A 23,585-nucleotide genomic window follows, 5' to 3' on the forward strand; every position below is an offset into this window, starting at 1 on the left:
TAGTCAATGTGGGAACCTCACAGAATCAGCCTTCTTTTCACTAGTTAGAAATTGCCCAGCACTTAGTGACATCAATATGGGATATACAAGAATTGGGAAAGAGAGAGAAGATAATTCTAACTCTTTCAGGGATTTTGCTGTAAGTCCTCAATTAAAGTCTCTTTGTTTGGCTGGTTGTTACCATATGAGAGAGGAAAACATCATACTGTTCGCTTCCATTTTCCCCAATTTAGAGGTGCTTGATTTGACCTCTTGGAGGGGCATATCTGAAGCAAGTATTTATCAAGTTTTAAGATGTTGTAAGATTAAGCATTTGAACTTGAGTCACTGTCAGGTAGGGTTTCTAGGTGGAATGAACTTTAAACCTCCAAATCTGGAGGTGTTGGACTTGTCATATACAAAGGTTGATGATCAATCACTCAGTATGATATCAAAGAGTTGTTGTGGGCTTTCGCAACTGTTGTTGAAAAATTGTCATGATGTCACCGAGAACGGAGTGAAGCATGTGGTTAATAACTGCACAAAATTGAGGGAGATCAATTTGAGATATTGTTATAAAGTACAAACTAATGATATTGCCTTAATGATAGTTTTAAGGCCATCATTAAGAAAGATCACCGCTCCATCATTAAAGATGAGGAAACGCTTCTTGCGTTATGGATGTCTTGTTTGCTAGTTTCTGAAAGTGTCATGCTGAAGTTTGAACTTTGTAAGTTAACTGTTTTGGTTTTTAGATCTACTTCTTTTACAAATGTGCATTTTCTCATTATTCTGGTTCTAATTTTGTTAAAACAAATTTGAAATGATGATGTAATATTGATTACATGATCTTAAGTAATTGTTAATAGATTTAGGTTTAGCTATCATTTTAGCTCATGAATGTTGGACTTGATTTTTCCAATGCTTTGTGATGTTTGGAAGTTTATGTGTGCTTAAAATATTTCCTTGGAGACATTATTTTTCCGCGGAGGTAGTTGTCATACAAAATAAGAAACCCTCAACCTAACCAAAGACAGATGATAGTTAGCAAACAATTGCTGGCAACTTTCTTGTCAATGTATTTCCAAGAAGTAGAAGCTTACTCAGCTTCTGCGGACCGACATCTCTTCTAGAATTGAACATGTTAACTTAGGCCATATCTTCTACGTATATATGCCTCTAAGTAAAAACTACAAACGAACTATACAATCACTGCCTACATAAACCAGAAACTACAAACAAACTACATAATTATTGCCTAGCTTAGACCATACAATCTACGTATATATGCTTCTATCTTGTAAGCATGCATATGAGTGGTAATACTTGTATATTATTTAATTGAAACAATATCCTGAGGTCATTGGTTCTGGTCTTCTCTAGGAACCTCGACTTAAGTTTTCATTTGACATCTTTCATTGACCATACGTATTGACTTTCATTTCAGTGCATATATAAATAACTGATTTACACATGTATTCATGAAAACGGTGAAAGAGTTAATGCTGGAAGTGCAGATGGTATTGTCCGGAGCAGGGATTCAAATCATAGAGCTACTCTCCGAAATTCAAGTTTATAGAAGATCTCCTTCCTTTGACACAAACACCAGAAGGTTTATGTTAATTGCGGCCTTGTTCTTTTTCCATTCTTTTAGGTTGTTTTTAGTAATTTTTGGAATTGCAACTCAACCTAAGGTTGACTACTTGTTTATTTTTCGTCTGTTCGAAACATTTTGATCGATGTTTCCATGAAAAACATCAGAATTTTAAACCTCCGCATTATCAATTTTTACTCGTACTCGTTGAGAAATACATGATTGTTGATGGATTAACTATGAAGAAATGCAAGGATTTCATATACAAGAAAATCAATGTAGTTTTATAAATAATCCTGGAATAAAGGATGAAGAAAAACATATTTTTCTTTAGCCAAAAAATGGTTCATATAGCTTCTTACATCCAGAGGAGCGAGTATCGGACTACTTCAGTATCTTTTCAATTATTTTTCTCAAGTTTATTGTAGCTGAATGGTTACAACAAGGAGAATGACATATTCTTGAAACCATCATGCCAGATTTTGATGGCTAATTTTACTTCATATTAAAATATACAAACAACTAATGTGTTTTCAAATGAATGAAATATCCTACTTTGAACAGGTATGAGCATATATAAAAGTGAAAACTCTTAAGTGGGCATGCCTGTAATCTTTCAAACATTCCTTTTGATTGTTGTTTATCCTTCTTCCAAAAGAAGTGGGACTTCCATTATCTACAAAATCATATCATACTAGTCAGTCATATTGAATGAATTGAAAACGATCAATCATTGTACAAACCATCAAGGATCATAGTCATGATTTATGTGTCAATTTTCAAATGAATCACACCACTTCAAATTTTAAACTTAATTGAGTTTCCTATATAAAATTTTCAGAACAACAATGCGAAATTTCACTATTTTTGCTCTGATAGCTAATAAAAAATGGACAACAGAAAGAGGATATAATCATATAAAGAATCAAAGGCAATAGAAAACGTGCCAGAGGTGTTGAAGCTCAAGAGCCTACACAACGTGCCAGAGGTGTGGATTGACCATTTCACCCTGTATGGATTTCTTTTACACGATGTTGTCGTGTAAAAGGAGATTTGAGCAGCTACAGTTTTGGTTGTTGTTGTGCGGGACTTGCTGAGGGTCTAAGCTCTGGTTTCGTATTTTGGTGCGTCTTTTTCTTTTTGGCTTGCTGAAAGTGTCACGGAGGAGTCTGTGCAGCCTGGTTGATCCATAACTGGCTACTACGTGTGTTTGCCGGGGGATGCCTGTTTGTTAGTGTGCTTGTCTTTGGTGGGTGTGGTTTTTGGATGCTTTAGGTGTTTTTAGTTTTTATAGACTTTTTGGTGTTCCTGCATAATGCAGTGTATTGTATATGTAAATTGAGTATGTCTTCTTACCAATTCTTCAAACTTTAAGATAAGTTTTGTTATAAGTTTTGTTAGGCGATAACGAAATTTTGTTGCTCATTGTATCAACATCGTCAAAATTGTACGCTAGTCACCCTACTTTTTTTTTTTTGACGGAACTAGTCACCATACTTTTGATTTGATACCATCTTGAATTTCCTTATATTGATGAATGAAAATGTGATATAACTTTATTACTGTCACAAAAAAAAAATAGATAGTTTAAATTGAAATTAATGTGTTGTGAAATAAAAATTTAATTATTTTAAATTGAATTTAACGTGTTGTGAAATAAATAATTTTTTTCACTCATACAAGATTAAACAATTATATCACATTAATTTATATCTTTTCAAAAAATTAAACTAGATAATTTTTTCACTCGTACGAGTCAAAATCACTTTAATTTTAAAAATTATAAACATTTTTGTTATTTTATATCTTCTCAATTAAATTATTTTTAATTAAATAAAAATGGGTTGCAAATAATTTGGCCTCAAAATTGTGTGCGTCATTGTAATTTTTGAATTTATCAAAAGTGAAAACACACAGAGTGTCTTTTTTATTAGTCATTTTGGTCGTTGTCATTTAAAAAAAGTTATTTTGGTCATCAAATATATTTTGGTCGTTTTTTGTTGATTAATTTAGAACATGAAATTATTCACAAAATAACTATTAGAGATTCTCTCAAAAAAAAAAAACTATTAGAGATGTGTTTGTAAATTCAATGCACTTAAACATTGTATAGTCATAAATTTCACACATTTACAAACTAAAAAAATTATTTTACTTGTTGGGTTATCAAAATACATAACACGGTCTATCCACGCTTTAACTATTTTTTCTTTCACAGCTTCCAATATTGTACTTTCAACATAATTCAAAATTTTTAGAAATTGTTCACTAACTTTTCTGAACAATAACACTGCATGTGGATATAGCTTATCAAATGGAGAATTAACTATCACTTGCCAATGATGATGTCAACCAAATTCGAGGATTTCACATGTATTCTTGGGAAATCTTTGACTTTGATATTCAATATGCATCTAGCTTTCACATTTTTTAAAATATGAAATTCACACAGTAAATCAATATATTTGGAAGTTTCTTGACAACAACATTCATCAGTGCGGTATCCCTATTATTAACAATTACCTTCAAAAAAATTTTTACACTTCAACTTATTATCACACTCTTGTAGATCCCAAGTAAAATTTTCCTCTTTCTCACTAGGTATAAAAGCAAACCCGACGTTACATATCATCTCGGTTGAGGTGAAACCAACAATCTCAAATAATGATATTTTGTATTGACTAGTTTTATAAGTCAAATCCATCATCAATACAGTGGAAAAAATGTTAAACAATTTCACAGATACATGATGTGCAAAAATATATCTTGTTCAATTTTTGAACCACTAACCGTTCTATAATTGAAAACATAGTTGTTTTCTTCGAATTTTTTGCACTACTCTTGCATCTTTGTTCTGAAACCTCTGATACCCATTTTGTATCTGTGACATGCATTGTAAGTTTGTTTGGCAACTGTCATATTGTTTTTCCGTCTACCTTTCAAATCAAACAAAATATTTTTCGCTTTTATCAAATTTCTTATCATGTCACCCACAATCTTTGTCTCTTTTATATTTGAACGACCAGCCAACATATGCATATCTAACATTAATGGTCCCATCTTGTGATTATTCAAGACCACTCTACGATTTAACTACTATAAGCATAAATCCAACCTCTATTGCTTGACAACGAGCACAAATAATTGTCTACTCTCTATGTTCATACTTATTTTTCTCTTTCATAACAAAATATTCCACAACATCAACAGAATATACGTTCAACCATATCTATGTATACATAACAAAAAAATTGTGTAAAAAAAGCATTAAAATACTGAGAAAATATGTAAACAAATGCATAAAAGTAATTAAGTGATTACTCAAGACTACTCTATGATTTAACTACTATAAGCATAAATCCGACCTCTATTGCTTGACAACGAGCACAAATAATTATCTACTCTCTATGTTCATACTTATTTTTCTCTTTCGTAACAAAATATTCCACAACATCAATGGAATATACGTTCAACCATATCTATGTATACATAACAAAAAAATTGTTTAAAAAAAGCATTAAAATACTAAGAAAATATGTAAACAAATGCATAAAAGTATTGGGACATTATTGGGGAGGATATCGTCAATTTTGCCCTAAACATTTTCAACAAAAATGAATGCCTTAAGGAAATTAATCATATCTTCATAAGCCTTATCCCTATGGTTAACACTCCCACCCTACCCTCTGATATTCGTCCTATTAGTCTATGTAATGTTATCTTAAAAATCATAACTAAAACTTTGGCCAATAGGATTAAAATTGCTTTGCCTACCATCATTAATGACACACAAAGCGCTTTTCTCCCTGACAGACTCATAACTGATAACTCCCTTATTGTTTTTGAAGCCTTTCCCTACATTAAAGAAGCCTAGAAAGAAGAATAATGGCTTTGTTGGCATTAAGTTGGATATAGCTAAAGCTTATGGTAGCTTAGAATGGGATTTTATAGAACAAACCATGAAAGTTATGGCTTTCCCTACTAATATTGTAAACATCACTATGAATAGTATCAGATCTGTATCTTTCTCTATTCTCATAAATGGTTCGCCTACTGATTCTTTTGTCCCTAACAGAGGCATCAGACAAGGAGACCCCTTTTCCCCTTATATTTTTATCATGTGTGCTGAAGTTCTCTCTGGTTTAATTACTAACAGTCAAGAGGAAGGCTTTATTCATGGTGTATCTATAGCTACAAATGCACCTCCCATATCTCATTTACTCTATGCTGATGATTGCATTCTTTTTTGCAAGGCTAAACCAGAAGAAGGAAAGGCCATCAAGGACATCTTAGACAGATATCAACAGGCCTCTGGGCAAAGGGTCAATCTTGACAAATCTGACATGTTTTTCAGCCCTAATATTAGTATGGATTTTAAGAAGCTTTTTCAAGAACAACTCCCTGTCAAGATTAGCCCCAGCATCAACAAATACTTGGGTATGCGAACTCAATTTGGAAGGTCTAAAGAGCATGATTTCAGCTTCCTAATGGATAGAATTTGGTCTAAACTTGAAGACTGGAAGGAGAAAAATCTCTCCTTTGAAGGCAGAAGTGTTCTAATTAGGGCAGTAGCTCAAGCTATTCCCACATATATTATGAGTTGTTTCTTTTTACCTAAAGGTGTTTGTGATAAAATTGAAAGAGCGGTGTGTAACTTTTGGTGGGGAAGCTCAGGCACCAGCAGAAAAATCCACTGGGTTAATAAGGATATGCTTTTCAGAGCCAAGCATGATGGAGGAATGAGTTTCAAGTCTTTATGGGATTTCAATCTAGCTATGTTGGCTAAACAAATATGGAGAATGCATACTAGACCTGAATCTCTTCTAGCAAAGTGTTATAAAGCTAAATATTTTCCTTTATCAGATGTTCTTCAGGCACCTCTGGGCAGTAATCCCAGCTATGCCTGGAGAAGCCTGCACTCTTCTATTACCATCATCAATAAAGGTAGCTGCTGGAAGATAGGCAATGGTAACAACATCAAAGTCTGTAATGACAACTGGTTACCTTTTCAACCAAGTTATAGGCCTATCACTCAAAACCTTGCTATTCCAAACACTACTCTAGTTAGTGACCTTATTGATGACAACAACTCTGGATGGAACAAACCTATGCTAGAGAACATTTTCCTCCCTATTGACAAATTCGACATTGAGCAATTACCCCTCATAAATCTTAATGAGAAAGATGAATTAATGTGGATGCATGAATCTAATGGGCAATATTCTGTTAAATCTGGCTACAGGGCTATTCAAAGTTGGAAAATAAAGGATCAACTCCAACCTACTGCTAGTACCTACAATAATACTACTTGGAGCATCATATGGAAACTCCACACCATTCCTAGACACAAGATGCTTTTATGGAGGGTCCTGAACAAGTCTCTTCCTATAAGATCAGAACTCATGAAGAGAGGTATTCCTACTTCACCCCTCTGTCCTAGATGTAACTCCAAGATAGAAACCTATACCCATATTTTTATGACCTGCCCCAGAATCACTAGGACATGGTTTGGGTCTACATTCTCTATTCGTATATTAGATCAATCAATCATAGACTTCACAGATTGGGTTCAATACATTATTAACACAAAAGATGAAAAAGTTCTCATACAAGTAGCTTCACTAATTTATCACATATGGTTTGCTTGGAATACTATGATTTTTGAAGAAAAATTGGTACCTGAAGAAGACATTATTCGCCAAGCAGTGTAACGCCCGTTTCGATTATTTAATTATTTTAAATGAGTTTCAGAAAATATTTATATGATTAGTGTGATTTATAAGATTTATGTGATTTATATGATTTTAGAGAAATTTATGAGACATTGTGACTTAGTTTATTGTTTAATAAAATAAAATTCAAAAATAAAATAAATATTAAGTTGTGGGGTTATTTTGTGTAGAAATATATTTGTTATTTGATGTAGAGATATATTTGTTATTTTGTGTAGAAATATTTTTGTTATTTGATGTAGAGATATATTTGTTATTTTGTGTAGAAATATATATGTTATTTGGTGTAGAAATATATTTGTTATTTGTGTAGAAATATATATGTTATTTAGTGTAGAAATATATATGTTATCTGGTGGAGAAATATATTTGTTATTCAGTGAAGAAGTATATTTGTTATTTGGTGTATTAATATTATTAAGTGGGAGAGATACATATTTAATTTAGAAATAAAAAAGATTACAAGGAAAAGAGTAATTTTGAGGTGTAAGTGAAATTAGATGAGGGGTTATAAATAAGAGAAGTTATGTTTAGAAAGACATAGAACGTACGATCAGTTTTTGAAGAAAACAAGGTTTAGAGAGAAGAGAAGAGAAGAGAAGAGAAGAGAAGAGAGGAGAAGAGAAGAGGAGACAAAGATAAGAGAGAAGGGCTGCCAATCGATAATTCTAAGGTAAGGGTGAGACTAACTTTCAGTAATATTAAGTCTGTAATTCTGATAATTAGATTTAACATGTTGTAGGTTGAATTTATGAGAATTTGAGAATTAGGGTTTTGAGAGAGATTTGATGATTAAATGATGAAAACTTGCTGAATCAATGTAGAAATTGTGTACAGACCTTAGATAATCCATAGGATGATTATTGGAAGTAGTTTTGAGGTTAGAACCATGAGATTAGGTGAAACTTGGAGAAAATCTGCATTCTGCCCTAATTTTGATATTAAAACTGGTATTGATCGGTGTGGAATTGGTCTTAGGTGTAAACATGAAAGTTTTAGATAATTTTGTTAGCTTTCTAGTGGCTTTGGTTTGACGTGAAAATTATGTTTGGTTGTTGAGTTATGATGAAAATACTCCAAGGAGGTCTTAGCGAAATTGTACGGTGACAGCATTCTCTGTTTCATGTTTCTGTTCTGAATTAGCCTTTGGTATAAACATGAAAGTTGTTAATAATTGTGATATCTTTCCAGTAGCTTTGGTTTGGCATGAAAATTTGTTGTGGATAATTTATTATGTTTTTACAAAGATGCATGATGAATTGTTGATGTTTGAATACGATGTTATATGATGAATTGTTGATGTTTAAGCACGATGTTATATGACGTTGTTTATGATTGATGAATATGAAATTATGATGTGAAGTCGTTGTCGTTGTCGTTACCACAGTTGTCGTCAATGTCTTCAAAGTTGTAAGTTGTTTGTCGATGTCGTTGAAGTTGTTAAGTCGTCGAGTCGTCATGAAGTCGTCAAGTTGTTAAGATGTTATGTTGTCAGGATGTTAAGATGTCATTGATGTTCATGAAGTTTCTAAGATGTAAGTTGTCCATGCATACTCATTTAAAGATGAGGGCTTATGCCCTGGATCATTTTGCTCAACCAGAGATGAGGGCTCATGCCCTAGGAGCTTTTGCTCAACTAGAGACGAAGGCTCATGCCCTAGGAGCTTTTGCTCAATAGCGACGAGGGCTTATGCCCTAGGAGTATATTTATGCTCACAAGAGACGAGGGCTTATGCCCTATATTGGTACCACATGCATTTGCATTTTCATGATTATTCAAGATGATTTAAGACGATAAGAGTTGCATAGTCGAGTCAAGATGATTTAAGACGAAGAGTTGCATAGTCAAGTCGAGTCGTTAAGTTATGAAGTTTAAAGAAGTATCTAATGATGAATTATTATGATGTTTTAAGATGATTCTATATGATTTATGATATGATGTCTATGTTATTAAATGATGATATGTAATGATGTCTATTATTATTAATTGATGATATGTGAAGACGATTATGGTTATTATTAAGATGATACATGACAATGTTTATGATTATATTTATGATGATATATATGATGTTATGATTAAAATGATATATGATGTTTATGATTATATTTATGATGATATATATATGACGTTATGATTAAGACGATACATGATGTTTATGATTATTTATTATGATGATATAAGATGAAGTTAATGACTAATGTAGGAAGATGAATGATCCTAGCTAATGAAGTTTAAGTTGTTAAATGTGATTGACGAATTATATGCTTAATATTGTTGTTTGTGAAATCTCACCCCTTCTGCTTGAAAATGTTGCTCTTCGTATGGGTAACTTGCAGAAAACCAAGATTAGTTGCGGTCGTGAGTGGACTCCTCACAAGTGTCTGTCTTTAGGTGCTCTGATACGTAACGGGATGGGAATTTTGTCATTGTTTTCTGTTCCTTACGTATTGCTTTAAGAGATTTATGTTTAAGTTGTTTGGATTGGAACTAATGAGATGTTTAGACTTTTTATGACACTTTTATGATGAGGCCTTCGTGCCAAAGACTATTTTAGATGATGAATAATTCCGCTGCAAAGTATTAATTAATTGTTGATTGAATTTTGAAGGATAAATATTAATTTATTCCATTTATGATTTTTAAGAAATGTGACATTCCGTTTTGTGATGAAAAACTCTGATAATTGTTATGAAATTTTTACGTTGGGAAAACGGGGTGTTACAAGCAGCAAATAGCATACAAGAGTACTTGCATGCCAATCTAGAAGAGGATGTGCTAAACATGAGCTCCACCAACAGAACCCGTTCTTACATGCATCCCACCTCCGATACAGCTTATCTTCCTCAAACTCACCCTACAATTCGCAAATGGAGAAAACCCGATCCGCCGCTCCTTAAGGCAAATAGTGATGCTAGTCTTCGAGATCCAGGGTGGTGGGGTTTATGAACAATTATCAGAAACGACGAAGGCTTAGTTATGGTTTCAGCAACTTGGAAGGTCGAAGGTTTTGACAACTTTGAAACAGCTGAGGCCTTCGGTATCATGAACACTATGCAACTTGCTTTAGACAGTGGATTTTGGAATGTTATTTTTGAAGATGACAATGAAAAGATTATTCGGATGCTACAACAGGAAGATAGGAATCATAGAACTTATCTTGGTGATATGGTTCGCAAGATGCTAGATCTGAAAACTAGATTTGAGCTGTGTTCTTTCAGCTTCAGACACAGAAGTAGCAATAGAATAGCACATAGCCTGGCCCCTAGTATTGTTACTTTGTACTACAATGAGACTTTGAATTAATAATATTCAATCTTTTTTTTCAAAAAAAAAAAAAATTCAACAAACAATATTTATTTTTTCATGTTGACAACAATAATAAAACAAATATAATAAAAATACTTATCATTTTTAATAACACCAATAATATAATATGATCATAGGAAAAGATGTTTATGAGTATAATTGGAATAACAAAAAAATCAGTCCAAAAAAGCCGAAACATGCGATTTTCTTTATATATGTATAGAATAGATTATTATTTTTATCATAATTATTATATAATTTTTAATACAACACTTGTACATTCTATTATGGTCAACAATAAAAGTTAAATAGGTTTAAAGTAAATGAAATTTGTTTTTGAAATAAAGAATATTGTTTTACTTGTATATTGATCGAGTTGCAAAAGTGATTTTTTTTTTTTAGGAAGAGTTGCAAAAGTGCTTATTCTCTCACACGAAATTGAGTCCACAGTAAAAGCCCATTCACTAGTTTCATATAAATAGAGAAGTACTAACAGTAGTTTACTTTACAAACAAACTAACCCTAGTTCTATGTTGATCCCAAACCCTGAAACACTTTCTCATATCTTCTATTTGCGGCACTCTCACCATTCAATGAAAAGGAAGAAAATACCTTCTTCCCTAAAATCTTCACCAGAAATTCCAGTTAAAAAGAAGAAGAGAACATCTTCTCTTAAATCTTCTTCACAACAAATGGTTGAGAATTTACCTGATGACTGTTGGGAATATATTTTCAAATTCTTCGTTAAGGACGATGGTTACTATTTGAGTTCTACATTTGGCGTCTCCAACTATTTGACTTCTCTATCTCTCGTCTCCAAACAATTCCTCTTCATAACCAACAGTCTCCCATTGTCACTCACTGTCTATCCCTCAAGAGTCCCTTTCCTCAAACACCTACTCAAAAGGTTCCCCAACCTCACTTCCATTAAGCTCGACCACAACATTGAGGTTTTTTGTGACATCGACACCATTTTTCGTTTAATCTCTAGTTTCCCGTTAAAGAAACTCACATCACTCGTTCTTCCCGGCCAAACTCATTTCCCGTTGAGGAAACTCAAATCGCTCGTTCTCTCCGGGGAAAGCATCTTTCCCACAGATGGGTTGCGATCTTTCTCCCAAAACATAACAACTTTGACCTCTCTCACTTGTTCCATCGACTTTCTCTACAAAAATGACTTGTTACTCATTGCTGATTGTTTCCCATTGCTCAAAGAACTCAACCTCGAACTCAGTCACCCTTTTCTCCATAGTCAAACTATTTTCAAGAATGGAAGTCACTCTCTGTTATCAAAAAGTCAGTTGGCCAACAATCGAACTGATTTCATTAACGGAATTCACTCTCTGTTATCAAAGTGTCAATGTATTCAACATTTGAATATGAGAGGCACTTTTTTTCTTAATGATACACATGTTGCCAAGTTCTCTTTGTTTCTTGGTGATTTGGTTTCTATAAACCTTAATTTTTGTTCAAGGCTCACAGAATCAGCCTTGTTTTCCCTCGTAAGAAATTGTCCTTTGCTTAGTGAGATTAAAATGGAAAAAACAGCTATTGGGAAAAAGAGCGTAGAGAATTCTAGTGTATACCCTCAATTAAAGTCTCTCTATTTGGGTAGAAATGGATGGTTAAGTGATGAAAAGATTATAATGTTAGCTTCCTTTTTCCCTAATTTGCAGCTGCTTGATTTTTGTGATAATAACATATCTGAAGGTATTTGTCAGGTTTTAAGGATATGTTGTAAGATTACTCATTTAAACTTATGCGGATGTTCAAGAACGAAGCTGGTTGGAATAAACTTTGTAGTTCCCCAGCTGGAGGTGTTGAACTTGTCAAGTACAAATGTTGATGATGAAACACTCTATGCGATCTCAAAGAATTGTTGCGGGCTTTTGGAACTATTACTGGGAAAATGTAAAAGGGTCACAAAGAAGGGAGTTAAACATGTTGTAGAAAACTGCACACAACTTAGAGAGATTTATTTGGATGATTTAGATTTAGATTTAAGTGAGATAAATAGGGAATTCTTCTTGCGTCGTGGATGCCTTCGAATGCTCTGCTGAAGTTTGAACTATGTAAGTTGTATATGTTTTAAAATGTATTTTTATGAGAAATTAGTTTTTTAAAATGTAAACTTACAAATCTGCATTAACTCATGATAATTCCCTTAATAAAATTCCCTAAATAACATTTTAGTGTATAATTCTCATGTCTTTTCACAACCAACTCTGGTTCAATTTTTCATCATTATTAGCTTATGTTTGATTTATTTTGTTTGCTTAAGCTTGATCGCATTGGTGTAGTAATATTATCTCACTGGTCACAAATCTGTCAAAAATGTTCTAACTAAGAATAGCATTTTTCTTGACTTCTATTTGGTGTATTAGTCTAATGTTAGTTTATTGATAGTTTATTTCATTCTCTCTATTATATGATAATAGCATAATTAAAGAAATTATAAGGCCTCATAACAGATCACAAATTTCATGTAATTTAACTCATTCCAGAAATTTCATGTAATTTATATATTTGAAGTAATTATATCAAAACTCAAAACAGATCACAAATTTCTAAGTAATTTAGATATTTGAAATAATTATGATATTTCTCATAACAGATCATAAATTTCATGTAATTTAGATATTTGAAGAAATTAGGATATTTCTAGTAACTGAATTAGTGATCTTTAAACCTTACATATTGTGGCAGTCGTTGTTATTATGTTCTTAAAAGTTTTCTTGTTAGATCTCTGATTATAATATATCACGATATGGAAAAGAATATAATTTGAACAAAATCATTAAGGCATCATCTTCTTGTTACAAAGTATAAGAGTAGATGATGAAGGCCTTATTTCCTAAACTTGATGCTTATGATGAATTCTGATAAATATTTATGGAAAAACAGGTCAAAAATATTTCGTAATTTAATTGTAAAATCAAGATGTGAGGAATGTGTTTGTGTCCATTATGTTGCCAATATCAAAGTTATAAAGGTTCTAAAGCAGAATTGACTGCCTAAGAATTTCCTTTATGTTGTTATAATTGTTGGATTAATGTGTAGTTTTCCAAAAGAACTTGTTGAGTGGCAAATTTGCTACTGTTTAATCTGATTTTTGAGGTCACATGTGCTTAATTTGCTAATGATGAATTCGATGAAATGTATCAACATTTGGTTATGTCCCCATTAACATAGTTTCTACCTTATGATTGCCAAATTTGTGCAACATTCTGTGACAATTTTAAGCTAGATGTTGTATACCCTCATGATACAATTTATATAATGTATATCGTAGAAACAAATAAAAATCAAAATGATGAGTGAACACTTACAATTAGCACCATATGGCATGCCACAACAGATTTAAATTTCTGGTTTGCTTAAATTCATCACTACTTTCTTAAAAAAGACATAAAGAATTGAGCCTGTTGTAAGCTCTAAGATGGAAAAAATTCGAATCGGACTACATAACGGAACATTTGAAGGAATGCATGTAGTACGAGTCAGAGAATTCCAATTGGACTAATATATTCAAAAGCTGCATCAAAGTCTGCTTTACTGCACTTGATCAGTTTTATATGTATTAATCGTTTGCGAGTAAAATACCATTTGGATCATTAACCGGTACTTCACTTAGTTTTTGATAAAGCCATTGATCAAAAAGTAATTATCATTATGAATGGATTTGTTGCGTATGGAACATGTGCATCAGATCAGATTTTGATTTGATGTGTTCAGACAAAAATTTAGTCTGAAATTGATTTTGCCAGTATTCCGTAATTTCTGTGCTGAAGTTTGAACACGGTAAGTTGGTTTTGTTTCCAAACAAATGAATTTCGTTCATTGAAAATTTAGTCTGGAATTGATTTTTCTTTGTTGCCAATTAGTCTGCTTTGAAAAGTATAATTTGTAGAGTTCTAGATACACTTACATCTTCTTTTTCTCTTTATTAAATTTTAAAACAAATTCTAATTTGATTTTGATCGGTTTTTAGCAGATGGTTTCTGGTGTTAGTGGGTTTTAATATCTGCCTTCGTTTTGGAAAGGATGTTTTGCGGTGTGATATTTCGCTGCTTTGGTGATCACTCTGCAGTGCGGCTGATGTCGTTTTATGGTATCTGGACTGTAGTTTTATGGTATATGTGTTTCGTTTGGTCTTTTATGTGTATGTATCTGGACTGGGTCTTTTCTGTTTCCAGGTTGCTACTGTTGTCCTACTCCCTTTGCAATTTTGTTTGTTCATTACGGATTAATCTGAACCGAACTGAGTTGCTTCAATTCATGAACTATAAATCAAATTTTGGTTTTTTTGTTTCTATTTTTTGGTATTTTTTTAACAATCCTATGCATAGCTAGTTAATTGCTCAAATGTCACGCTAGTGCTTCCAACCACCTAATTTAACTTTGACATTAATCTGAACTGAACTTATTGCTTCAATTTATAAACTATTAATCAAACAAGGTACCACAATATCACAGAAGATTTTCAGTCGATTCGTATAGCCATACGGAAGTGCCTTGGGTCAACCATGAGTGCTATTTGATAGCTCTTAGTCTCATTTTAAAAATCTTCTTGTGCAACATATCTACAAATGGCAACGAGTGACAAGACAGAGCATGTAGTCGACGCGTGTACCACAAAGAAAAGGATAATGTTCTTACTCTATTCCGCAAAGGGTGTGTTGAACTGCTCGTTGAAATTTTTAGTGCAGTTTCATGATCTGCAGGCTGTCGCATTTTCCCTTGGCACACCCTGCCACAACATTTATACAAAACATGCAGCTTAGTTTCATATCTTCCTACAAAGATTGAGGAGCGAACCGATCAGTTGAAATCAGTTCCAGTGCCATGTAGCTTAGCTTCATATCTTCCTTTAAATGCTGAAGCAGAGATATGTCTTTTGGTCAAGCAATAAACATGCATGTAAAATTCTAAAGTTAAAGTGGGAGCAGGAAGGTAAAGAAATACTACGATGTAGTGTTAAAACATTATAGCCATATATAATTATCAATAATCCAGCTTCTCTTGTAATTTGTACATGACAATCATGAAACAAGAAACCTTCAACATAAATAGCTGCAACATAAACAAAGAACAAAGAGGATACATGTTTTCTTTTTACAAAGAAAATGTCAACTCGCATAAAGGGTGGTTAAGTATATATTCATCCCTTCCAAACTATAAGGTTCAATTTGACGAGCAAGACTAAAGGCCTGATCAGCTTCTAAATTATCAACTAACTCATAGTGTGCCTTCTCAAACAGTGCCGAAACATATTCAAAGTAACATGATAATGCACCTCTAAGAATCTCCGATACAAGAAACATCGTAGAATCCCGTGGCATCCAAAACAAACCAGCTTTTACAACAACAGACAAACCTTTTCTCACTAAGTAGGTAAACTGAATTTAATTAACCAATAACCATACACACAATTAACAAAGAATCATTGGAAATTAAGAAATCCTTCGTACCACGAATTTGGAAAGGTTAGCCATGAAAAAAAACTGTGCACATTGAATAACTCAAATCACACAAAGAACTAAAGCCGGAAGCACTATATTATTACGAGAATATAACATACTTTGATATTTTAATCCTCAAGCAGTGTCTCTGTATCAATGCTTATGAGTTATGACCGAGAGTTCCAATGTGTTAAGAGCAATAGGGTTTAGTCTTTTATTTAGGTAAAGATGGAGGGAAAAGTTACTCAAAATAGTAACTGTATTGAAGATGTGACGTTAATCCTTAATTCCTTAAATCTATTTATATATTAGACTCCTAATCGAAATAAATATATACAACAAACAAATTATAATATCTAATCTATTCCTAAAAAAAATAAATTATAATATCTGATCTAATTTACCTTAGAATTATGCTAAGATATATTTAAGGTGTTATATGATACATTTTCCTTATATATTCTTACACCCTGAAAGACATGAGAATGAACCCACCTTCTATTTTAATGCCTCAATGGACATTTTCCATATATTTTAGATAGGTTTCCAGTGCTTCTTACTCTACCATGAACATTAACATAATTGATTTTATTTTTCCGTATTCCTTTTTTTTTTTTTTTTTTTTTTTATAAAATCTTATTCGTATTGTTATTTCCATGTTAACAAAAAATTAATAAAAAGCCTTCCTTCAAAATAAAAAAATAATAATTAATAAAAAGCCTGAAAACACCTCACCATTGTAGCGTCATTTTTATTTAACTAGCAACATACCCGTGCACCGCACGGGCTGATCCTTAAATCATGATTTATAAGTCAAAACGTGTTTACAATAATATTTACATTGAGAAATACGAAAAAAAATTAATGATAAAGATGAAAATAATAATAAAAACATTGAAATAGTTGTTATTAAATATTATAAAGTGGTATACTAAAAATATGTGAAAATATTACAAATAATAAAATCACAATAATGATAACGGGGACGTTAATAAGACCCGTGATTTTTATATATCATTGAAAAATATTTGTAACTTTTTTAGCATTTTTTTTATTTTTATATGAATTTATAAACAATAAATATGTATATCGTGCAAGATTCTTGTATCAAATTATAATTATTATATTATAATTAATCCCACTATTATTTAGAAGATACAATTAGGCATGGTAATGGGGCAACGGGGATAAGAAATTAAATCTCATCCTCGTCTCCGACGGGTTAGAGAGTATCCCTCCTCATCCCAACAATGGATAATTTTTTTTAATAAAATACAAGTCTTTTTCTGCCTCAGACGCAATGTTGCAATGCATTATCCTGCAAAGAAATGACGACGATAGATCTTGGCTATGGTGATGGAGAATAGAGAGATCTCTGAGAAATGAGTGTCATCTGATAGATTGAGACTCTGATTGTGTGACTGAAATGATTTATGGTTTGAGTTTCTTTTTATATAAAAGGGGGAAATAAAATTATTTTCTACATTCGGGACGAGTTTGGGTATGGGTTCGGGGTGGGTATACCTATATCTCCGTTACTCATCTCGTGCCCGTATTGTGAAATCTGGGAAAACTCAAACTGAATCAAAGCGGGAAAAACCCGTCAAATTGAGTTTGGTTCGGATGAGTACTCGCGGGTATGAGTTTTGTTGTCATGCCTAGATACAATACATAACAAAAAAACCAACTTTTTTTTTGGTACAACAAAAAAAAAAACCAACTTAACTAATTAATATGTGACTGATTGTTGTCCCATGTATGATTTGTACAACAATATTAGTTAGTGTCTAATTAATTAGAGAGTAACATTTGTCTTGTGTTATTTTATAGTCATTATTTGAAAGGATATATTGATTAATAATGAATAATGATTTAAAATAATAATTTTATAATGTGACACTAAGATAAACCAAAAAACGTATGAAAATCATTTATACAAAAGAAGTAATCTTGAAGATGTGTAATTTTATGTAAAATAGTTGTATTTCTCATAATAAATACTAACCCCGTGTATAATTTATAAATGAGAAAGATATTGTAACCCTCTCAAAGTTATGTTATTTGTGATCATTCAATTGGCTATAATTGAATAAATTTAGATGTAAAAATATGTATCAGTGAGAAATAGTCCTATGCTTTTTTTTGTCAAAAAAAATCCTATGCTTTTTTCTTTTTAATTTACTCTTTTTTCCCGTGTTTTTTAAGTATCGGGTATAAAATGTTTCTCCTAAATTTTTTATATTATTCATAAGTGAAGTGTATTTATTAATATTTTTTAAATAGAAACACACGATGAGATAAACTCACATGTATGACAAATTTGTTACGAATTCAAAAAACAACGTTCAATCATTTATAGATTTTTTTATCTTGATAAAAACAACTCTTAAAAAAAAAAATTCATGACCTGTTTTGTTACAAATTAAGATAAAGTGATTTCGATATCTATTAATTAAGAGAATTTATAAAACAAATCACAATTTATTTTGTTTGATTATTTTAATTAAAGTCGCATTTAATTTGTTTAGATACAACTATAAAAAGTCCCGTGAGCTTAGTTGAGCTGGTAAGGACAATGCATAATATATGCAAAGTCTGGGGTTCGAACCCCGGACACCACCAAAAAAAAGATACAACTATAAAAAAATGGATTTTTTGTTACAAAATTACATCAACTTTAATAATTCGAGAAAGATTAACTTTAATAATTAGAGAAAGATAATATATTGGAAATTGTTTTTAACTCTTTATATATTTAGAAGTTGAATTATAGTTCGGTCAAAAAAAAAAAGAAGTTGAATTATAGAAAAAATTATTTTGATTGGGATTAAGATTAAGTTTGTTTGTTTTTTAGAAAAAAGATTAAGTTAGAGTGTTTTATCAAGTAATTTTGTTTTAATTTGTTTTTAAGAGGGAAAATATAGAGGGAGGTTGAAGCAAAAGACACAAAAGAAAACAATTTTGATGACGACTCAAAAAATTAAGAAGTGGTTGTATTTTTGGTACACATTAATTTTAATAATTAGAGAATAGATAGATAATTAGAAAATAAAAGATTAAGTTTGTTTGTTATTTAAAAAAATATTAAGTTAGTGTGTTTTATTTTATCATAGATAATTAGAAACTAAAAGATTAAGTTTGTTTGTTATTTAAAAACAAGATTAAGTCAGTGTGTTTTATCGAATGAGTTTGTTTGAATTTGTTTTTAAAAAAGAAAAAATAGAGGGAGGTTGAAGCAAAAGACAAAAAAGAATATAATTTTGATGACGTGTCAAAAAATTAAGAAGGGGTAAGATTGTATTTTTGGTAGACATTAATTTTATAATTAGAGAATATATATTCACGTATCCTTTAAAACCCTTATTTTCACTTCACCTATCCCTCGTTCTGTTCTCATTTGAAACCCTAAAACACTCAAAACCGGTGCAGTATGACTTCTCATAGCTTCTATTTTCTTTCCCATCGTTGTCGGCGGCGCTCATACCATTCCCCGACAATGAAAAGGAAAATAAAATCTTTACCGGTAAGTTTGACACCATTGAAACACTTCCGAAATCCATTGAAAAGGAAAAAGGTCAGAACTTCTTTCAAATCTCCACAACAGTTTGTTCAGGAAGAAACATGTTCATATTTACCTGATGATTGTTGGGAAATTGTCTTCAGATTCCTCATCATCAACGACAACAACTGTCCTCACTATTTAAACTCTCTATCCCTTGTCTCCAAACAGTTCCTCTCCGTCACCAACGGTCTCCTATTCTCGCTTACTATCTTCGATCAAACATGCCCTTTCCTTGATCGCCTTTTTGAAAGGTTCACAAACCTCAATTCCCTCAACCTCTTGCGTTACAAATGTGACCTGGACATGCTTCTCCGCAAAATCTCTCGTTTCCCATTAAATATCACATCACTCAATATCTCCAATAATTTGGTCTTTCCTACTAATGGGTTGCGAGCTTTCTCCCAAAAGATTACTACTTTGACCTCTCTCAATGCTTCCGACATTCATTCTCTTAAAAGCTCTCACCTTTTATTCATTGCCGATTGTTTCCCTTTGCTCAAACAACTCAACCTCGGTAAAAGTTTGAGAAAAAGTCACACTTATGCAATTCACTCTTTGTTATCCAAGTGTCATTTACAACATTTGGAACTTGATCGTAGTGATTTTCTGAATGATCAACATGTCGCCCAGTTGACTTTGTTTCTTGCTGATTTGGTGTCTATAAACCTTAATGGTTGTTATATGCTCACAGAAGTATCCTTGATTTTACTAGCTAGAAATTGTCCTTCACTTATTGAGATCAGAATGGAATACACAGATATTGGGAAAGAGATGTCAGAGAATAATGATTCTTTGACAGACGTTGGTGTATACCCTCAATTAAAGTCTCTCTATTTGGGTGAGAACTATTGGTTAAGTGACGAAAATGTCACAGTGTTTGCTTCTTCTTTCCCCAATTTGGAGCTGCTTGATTTGAGTTGGTGCAGTAACGGTATTTGGCAAGTTTTAAGGAGATGTTATAAGATTACACATTTGTACTTAGCCGGATGTTCATTTGGGAACATATTTGAAATGAACTTTGTAGTTCCCAAGCTAGAGGTGTTGGACTTGTCATATACAAAGGTTGATGATGAAACACTCTATGTGATCTCAAAGAGTTGTCCTGGGCTTTTGGAACTATCACTGGAATATTGTTATCGTGTCCCAGAGAAAGGTGTGAAAGATGTGGTAGAAAACTGCAAACAACTGAGACAGATTGTATTGAGAGGTTCTTATATAAGTGATGAAATTAGGGAACTCGCCATGGATGCTTTCTATGCTAGTGTTCTGAAATTGATATGAACACTGTAAGTTCTCATTGTTTTAATATTTACTTCTCTACGAAATAATTTCTTTTAAAAATTGTAAACTTAAAGAGGTGCATTTACTAACCAGTCTGCTGTTTTTGTTGTTTTGTTTATATTAAGAACTCATAATTGAAGTATGTTGTTTTGTCTATATTCAATTCAAATAAATTTGAAACAATGAGCATGGTGTGGAACATGATTACTTTTTTGGATGATATAAATATGTTGGTTTGTGTCATCAATAGTGCTCTGATTAGAGTTTCATGTAGTGCACCGGTTCTCATTGAGTATGAGTATGAGTGTTGTTTCCGTCATGATCCTATGAAAGTGTTGAATGGATGCTGCTGAATTTATATCAGTTAGCTGTGTGAAAAATGACGTTGATGCATATTTTTGATAGCTTTGTTTGTCGCAGTATTTTTGAGTGTTGTATTTTGTGATTTCCAAGAGCAGTGTATCCAAGGTATATGTAAAGAATTGAGGAGGTCTATTGAATGGGAACATCAAGTTAATTTGAATCGGACTATGAAACGGAACATTTGAAGACATGCATGGAAGACGAGTCAGAGAATTCCAATCGGACTAATATAGTATCACAAAGCTGCATCAAAGTCTGTTTTACTGCACTTGATCAGTTTTTTATGTATTAATCTTTTGCGAGTAAAATACCATTTGGATCATTAACTGGAAATTCATAGTTATTCCGAAACTAGTTTCCAGGTCCCTTTCAATGAATATAAAATTCACAATAATATCATAAACAATGGCATACATAACTTTTTGCAACTACTAGTAAATTAACGCAATGAACAAATATATAATTTTGTAGCAACAACTTGAATAAAACAGAAAACGCTAGTGGGATGAAAATGAAAGTTGAGAGTGTTTTGTGATGTGATGGATAGACATTTTATACACGTAGGCAATTTAGATGAGGTGGATCATTTCAAGGGTTCTAATTGTTGAGGTATCGATATATGGTCATAAATAGGTTTTTTTTTTTTTTTTAACAGCCAAATACATTTAAAAAGCCACAAATCCCACTCAAGATGAGCAAGGCTGCGCATAACAATTGTTACAGGAATAAAAACAAAAAACCCCAATAACAGCCACTTACAATAGTAACAACAAAAACACCAAATAAATGACAGCAAAACTAGTGAAAGAGAGCAATCCGCAATACACAGAGCCCACTCAAAGTGCCAAAGCCTCCTAATGCCGCAACTAAAACCAAACAGTCACACTGCAAGACATAAACGAGGATTCCAACACCATTCATAATATAAGCACGTCGCAATTTTGAGCCTACTCAAGCTCCATTGCCACGAAATCACCTTAAAAATCAAATTATTTCTCATCATCCAAACCACCCACACAACGGCGTGCCAAATTAGCCAAGCTCCTCATCTAAGTTTTTTAAACCGCACCTCACTAAACCAACAAAAAACATGAATAAATAAGTTCGGGGGCGTGATAAAACTAAAATTCAACCACCTCATCACCTCCGTCCACACCCTCGAAATCACCCCACAATGAAGAAATAAATGGTTAACATTTCATCTTCACTATCACAAAACACACACCTTTTAGAATCCTCCACTCCGCCTTCTTGATAGGTTTACCTTTGTCGATATACGGTCAAGAAACAAGGTCCAAGAGAAAGCCAACACCTTGGATGGTGCCATACTCTTCCACAGATCTCTAAAAACCACCTCCTCCTCCGTTGACAAGCTTTCGTCTAAACGCCTCAAATTTTATAAATAAGAAGACTTGACCGTAAACACTCCCACCTTATCTAGCTTCCACACCCATATATGTTGCCCTCCCCTATCACTGCCCCCTCCAAACACAACAAAAGAGAGTTAAGCATATTCACCTCCCACACAAACAACTCTCTACGCCAAGAAAACCGCCACATAAGCAGAACCGCCACATATTCACCTTCACCTCTTGAGTATTTTCTATGGAGAATAACCACGGAAAAGTGACCATAAGCAGAACACTCGAGACCCACGTGTCCTTCCAAAACAATGTTCCCATTCCTTCCCTCACCTTCCAAACCAACTCCCTATTAAACCATCTCACCCCCCTTCCTCCTCTAAAGACACCACATATTTGTCCTCTAAAGACGACAAAACTTCCCCCTCCAAACGGATTCTACTACTAACCAAAGGCCCATAATTGTCCTCTAACACCTCCTTCCACATTGACGCTTCATTATCATGAAGACGCCAACTCCACTTACCGAAGAGACTAATATTAGCCAAACTAATATCCCTCACGCCTAAACCCCCTCTACTCTTAGGTTGGCACACTTTCCTTCACTTCACCCAACAAATCTTCTTCACCCTACCGTATACTCCACCCCAAAGGAACCTTCTTTGGATACAAACCACCTTTTTAATCACCTTAACAGACATTTTCAAAAAAGAGAGATAGAAAATAGGTACCGAATTTAAAACCAAATGTAGAAGGACAATACGACCTTCGAAACTATTATAATTAATTATTCCCCCATGAGTTGAGTTTGGAATTAATTTTCTCCAACACCGGTTCCCATGTTGACAACTTCTTAGCATCCGCCCCTACCGGTAAACCCAAATAAGAAAAAGGAATAGAGGAGAGACTACAATTTAGGAACAAGGAAGCCATCTCCATAA

General features: G+C 32.8%; 3 protein-coding genes across 3 annotated transcripts; all 3 read left to right on the forward strand.

Annotated features, from left to right (window-relative positions):
• The first annotated feature begins 10,285 nt into the window (after window positions 1–10,285).
• Window positions 10,286–10,612, forward strand: LOC146912984 (uncharacterized). Its single transcript, XM_085720831.1, has one exon. It carries the CDS (start codon window positions 10,286–10,288, stop codon window positions 10,610–10,612), a length of 327 nt encoding a protein of 108 aa, XP_085576957.1.
• A 533-nt stretch (window positions 10,613–11,145) lies between these two features.
• Window positions 11,146–12,894, forward strand: LOC146912985 (uncharacterized). The gene has a single exon (XM_085720832.1). It carries the CDS (start codon window positions 11,146–11,148, stop codon window positions 12,673–12,675), a length of 1,530 nt encoding a protein of 509 aa, XP_085576958.1. The 3' UTR covers window positions 12,676–12,894.
• A 6,679-nt stretch (window positions 12,895–19,573) lies between these two features.
• Window positions 19,574–20,920, forward strand: LOC146912986 (F-box/LRR-repeat protein 16-like). The gene has a single exon (XM_085720833.1). The coding sequence runs from the start codon at window positions 19,574–19,576 to the stop codon at window positions 20,918–20,920; it is 1,347 nt and encodes a 448-aa protein (XP_085576959.1).
• The last annotated feature ends 2,665 nt before the right edge of the window (window positions 20,921–23,585 follow it).

The sequence above is a fragment of the Medicago sativa genome, chromosome 6 (assembly GCF_051527215.1).
Source record: "Medicago sativa cultivar Bolivia chromosome 6, Bolivia_mono, whole genome shotgun sequence".
Taxonomy (NCBI): domain Eukaryota; kingdom Viridiplantae; phylum Streptophyta; class Magnoliopsida; order Fabales; family Fabaceae; genus Medicago; species Medicago sativa.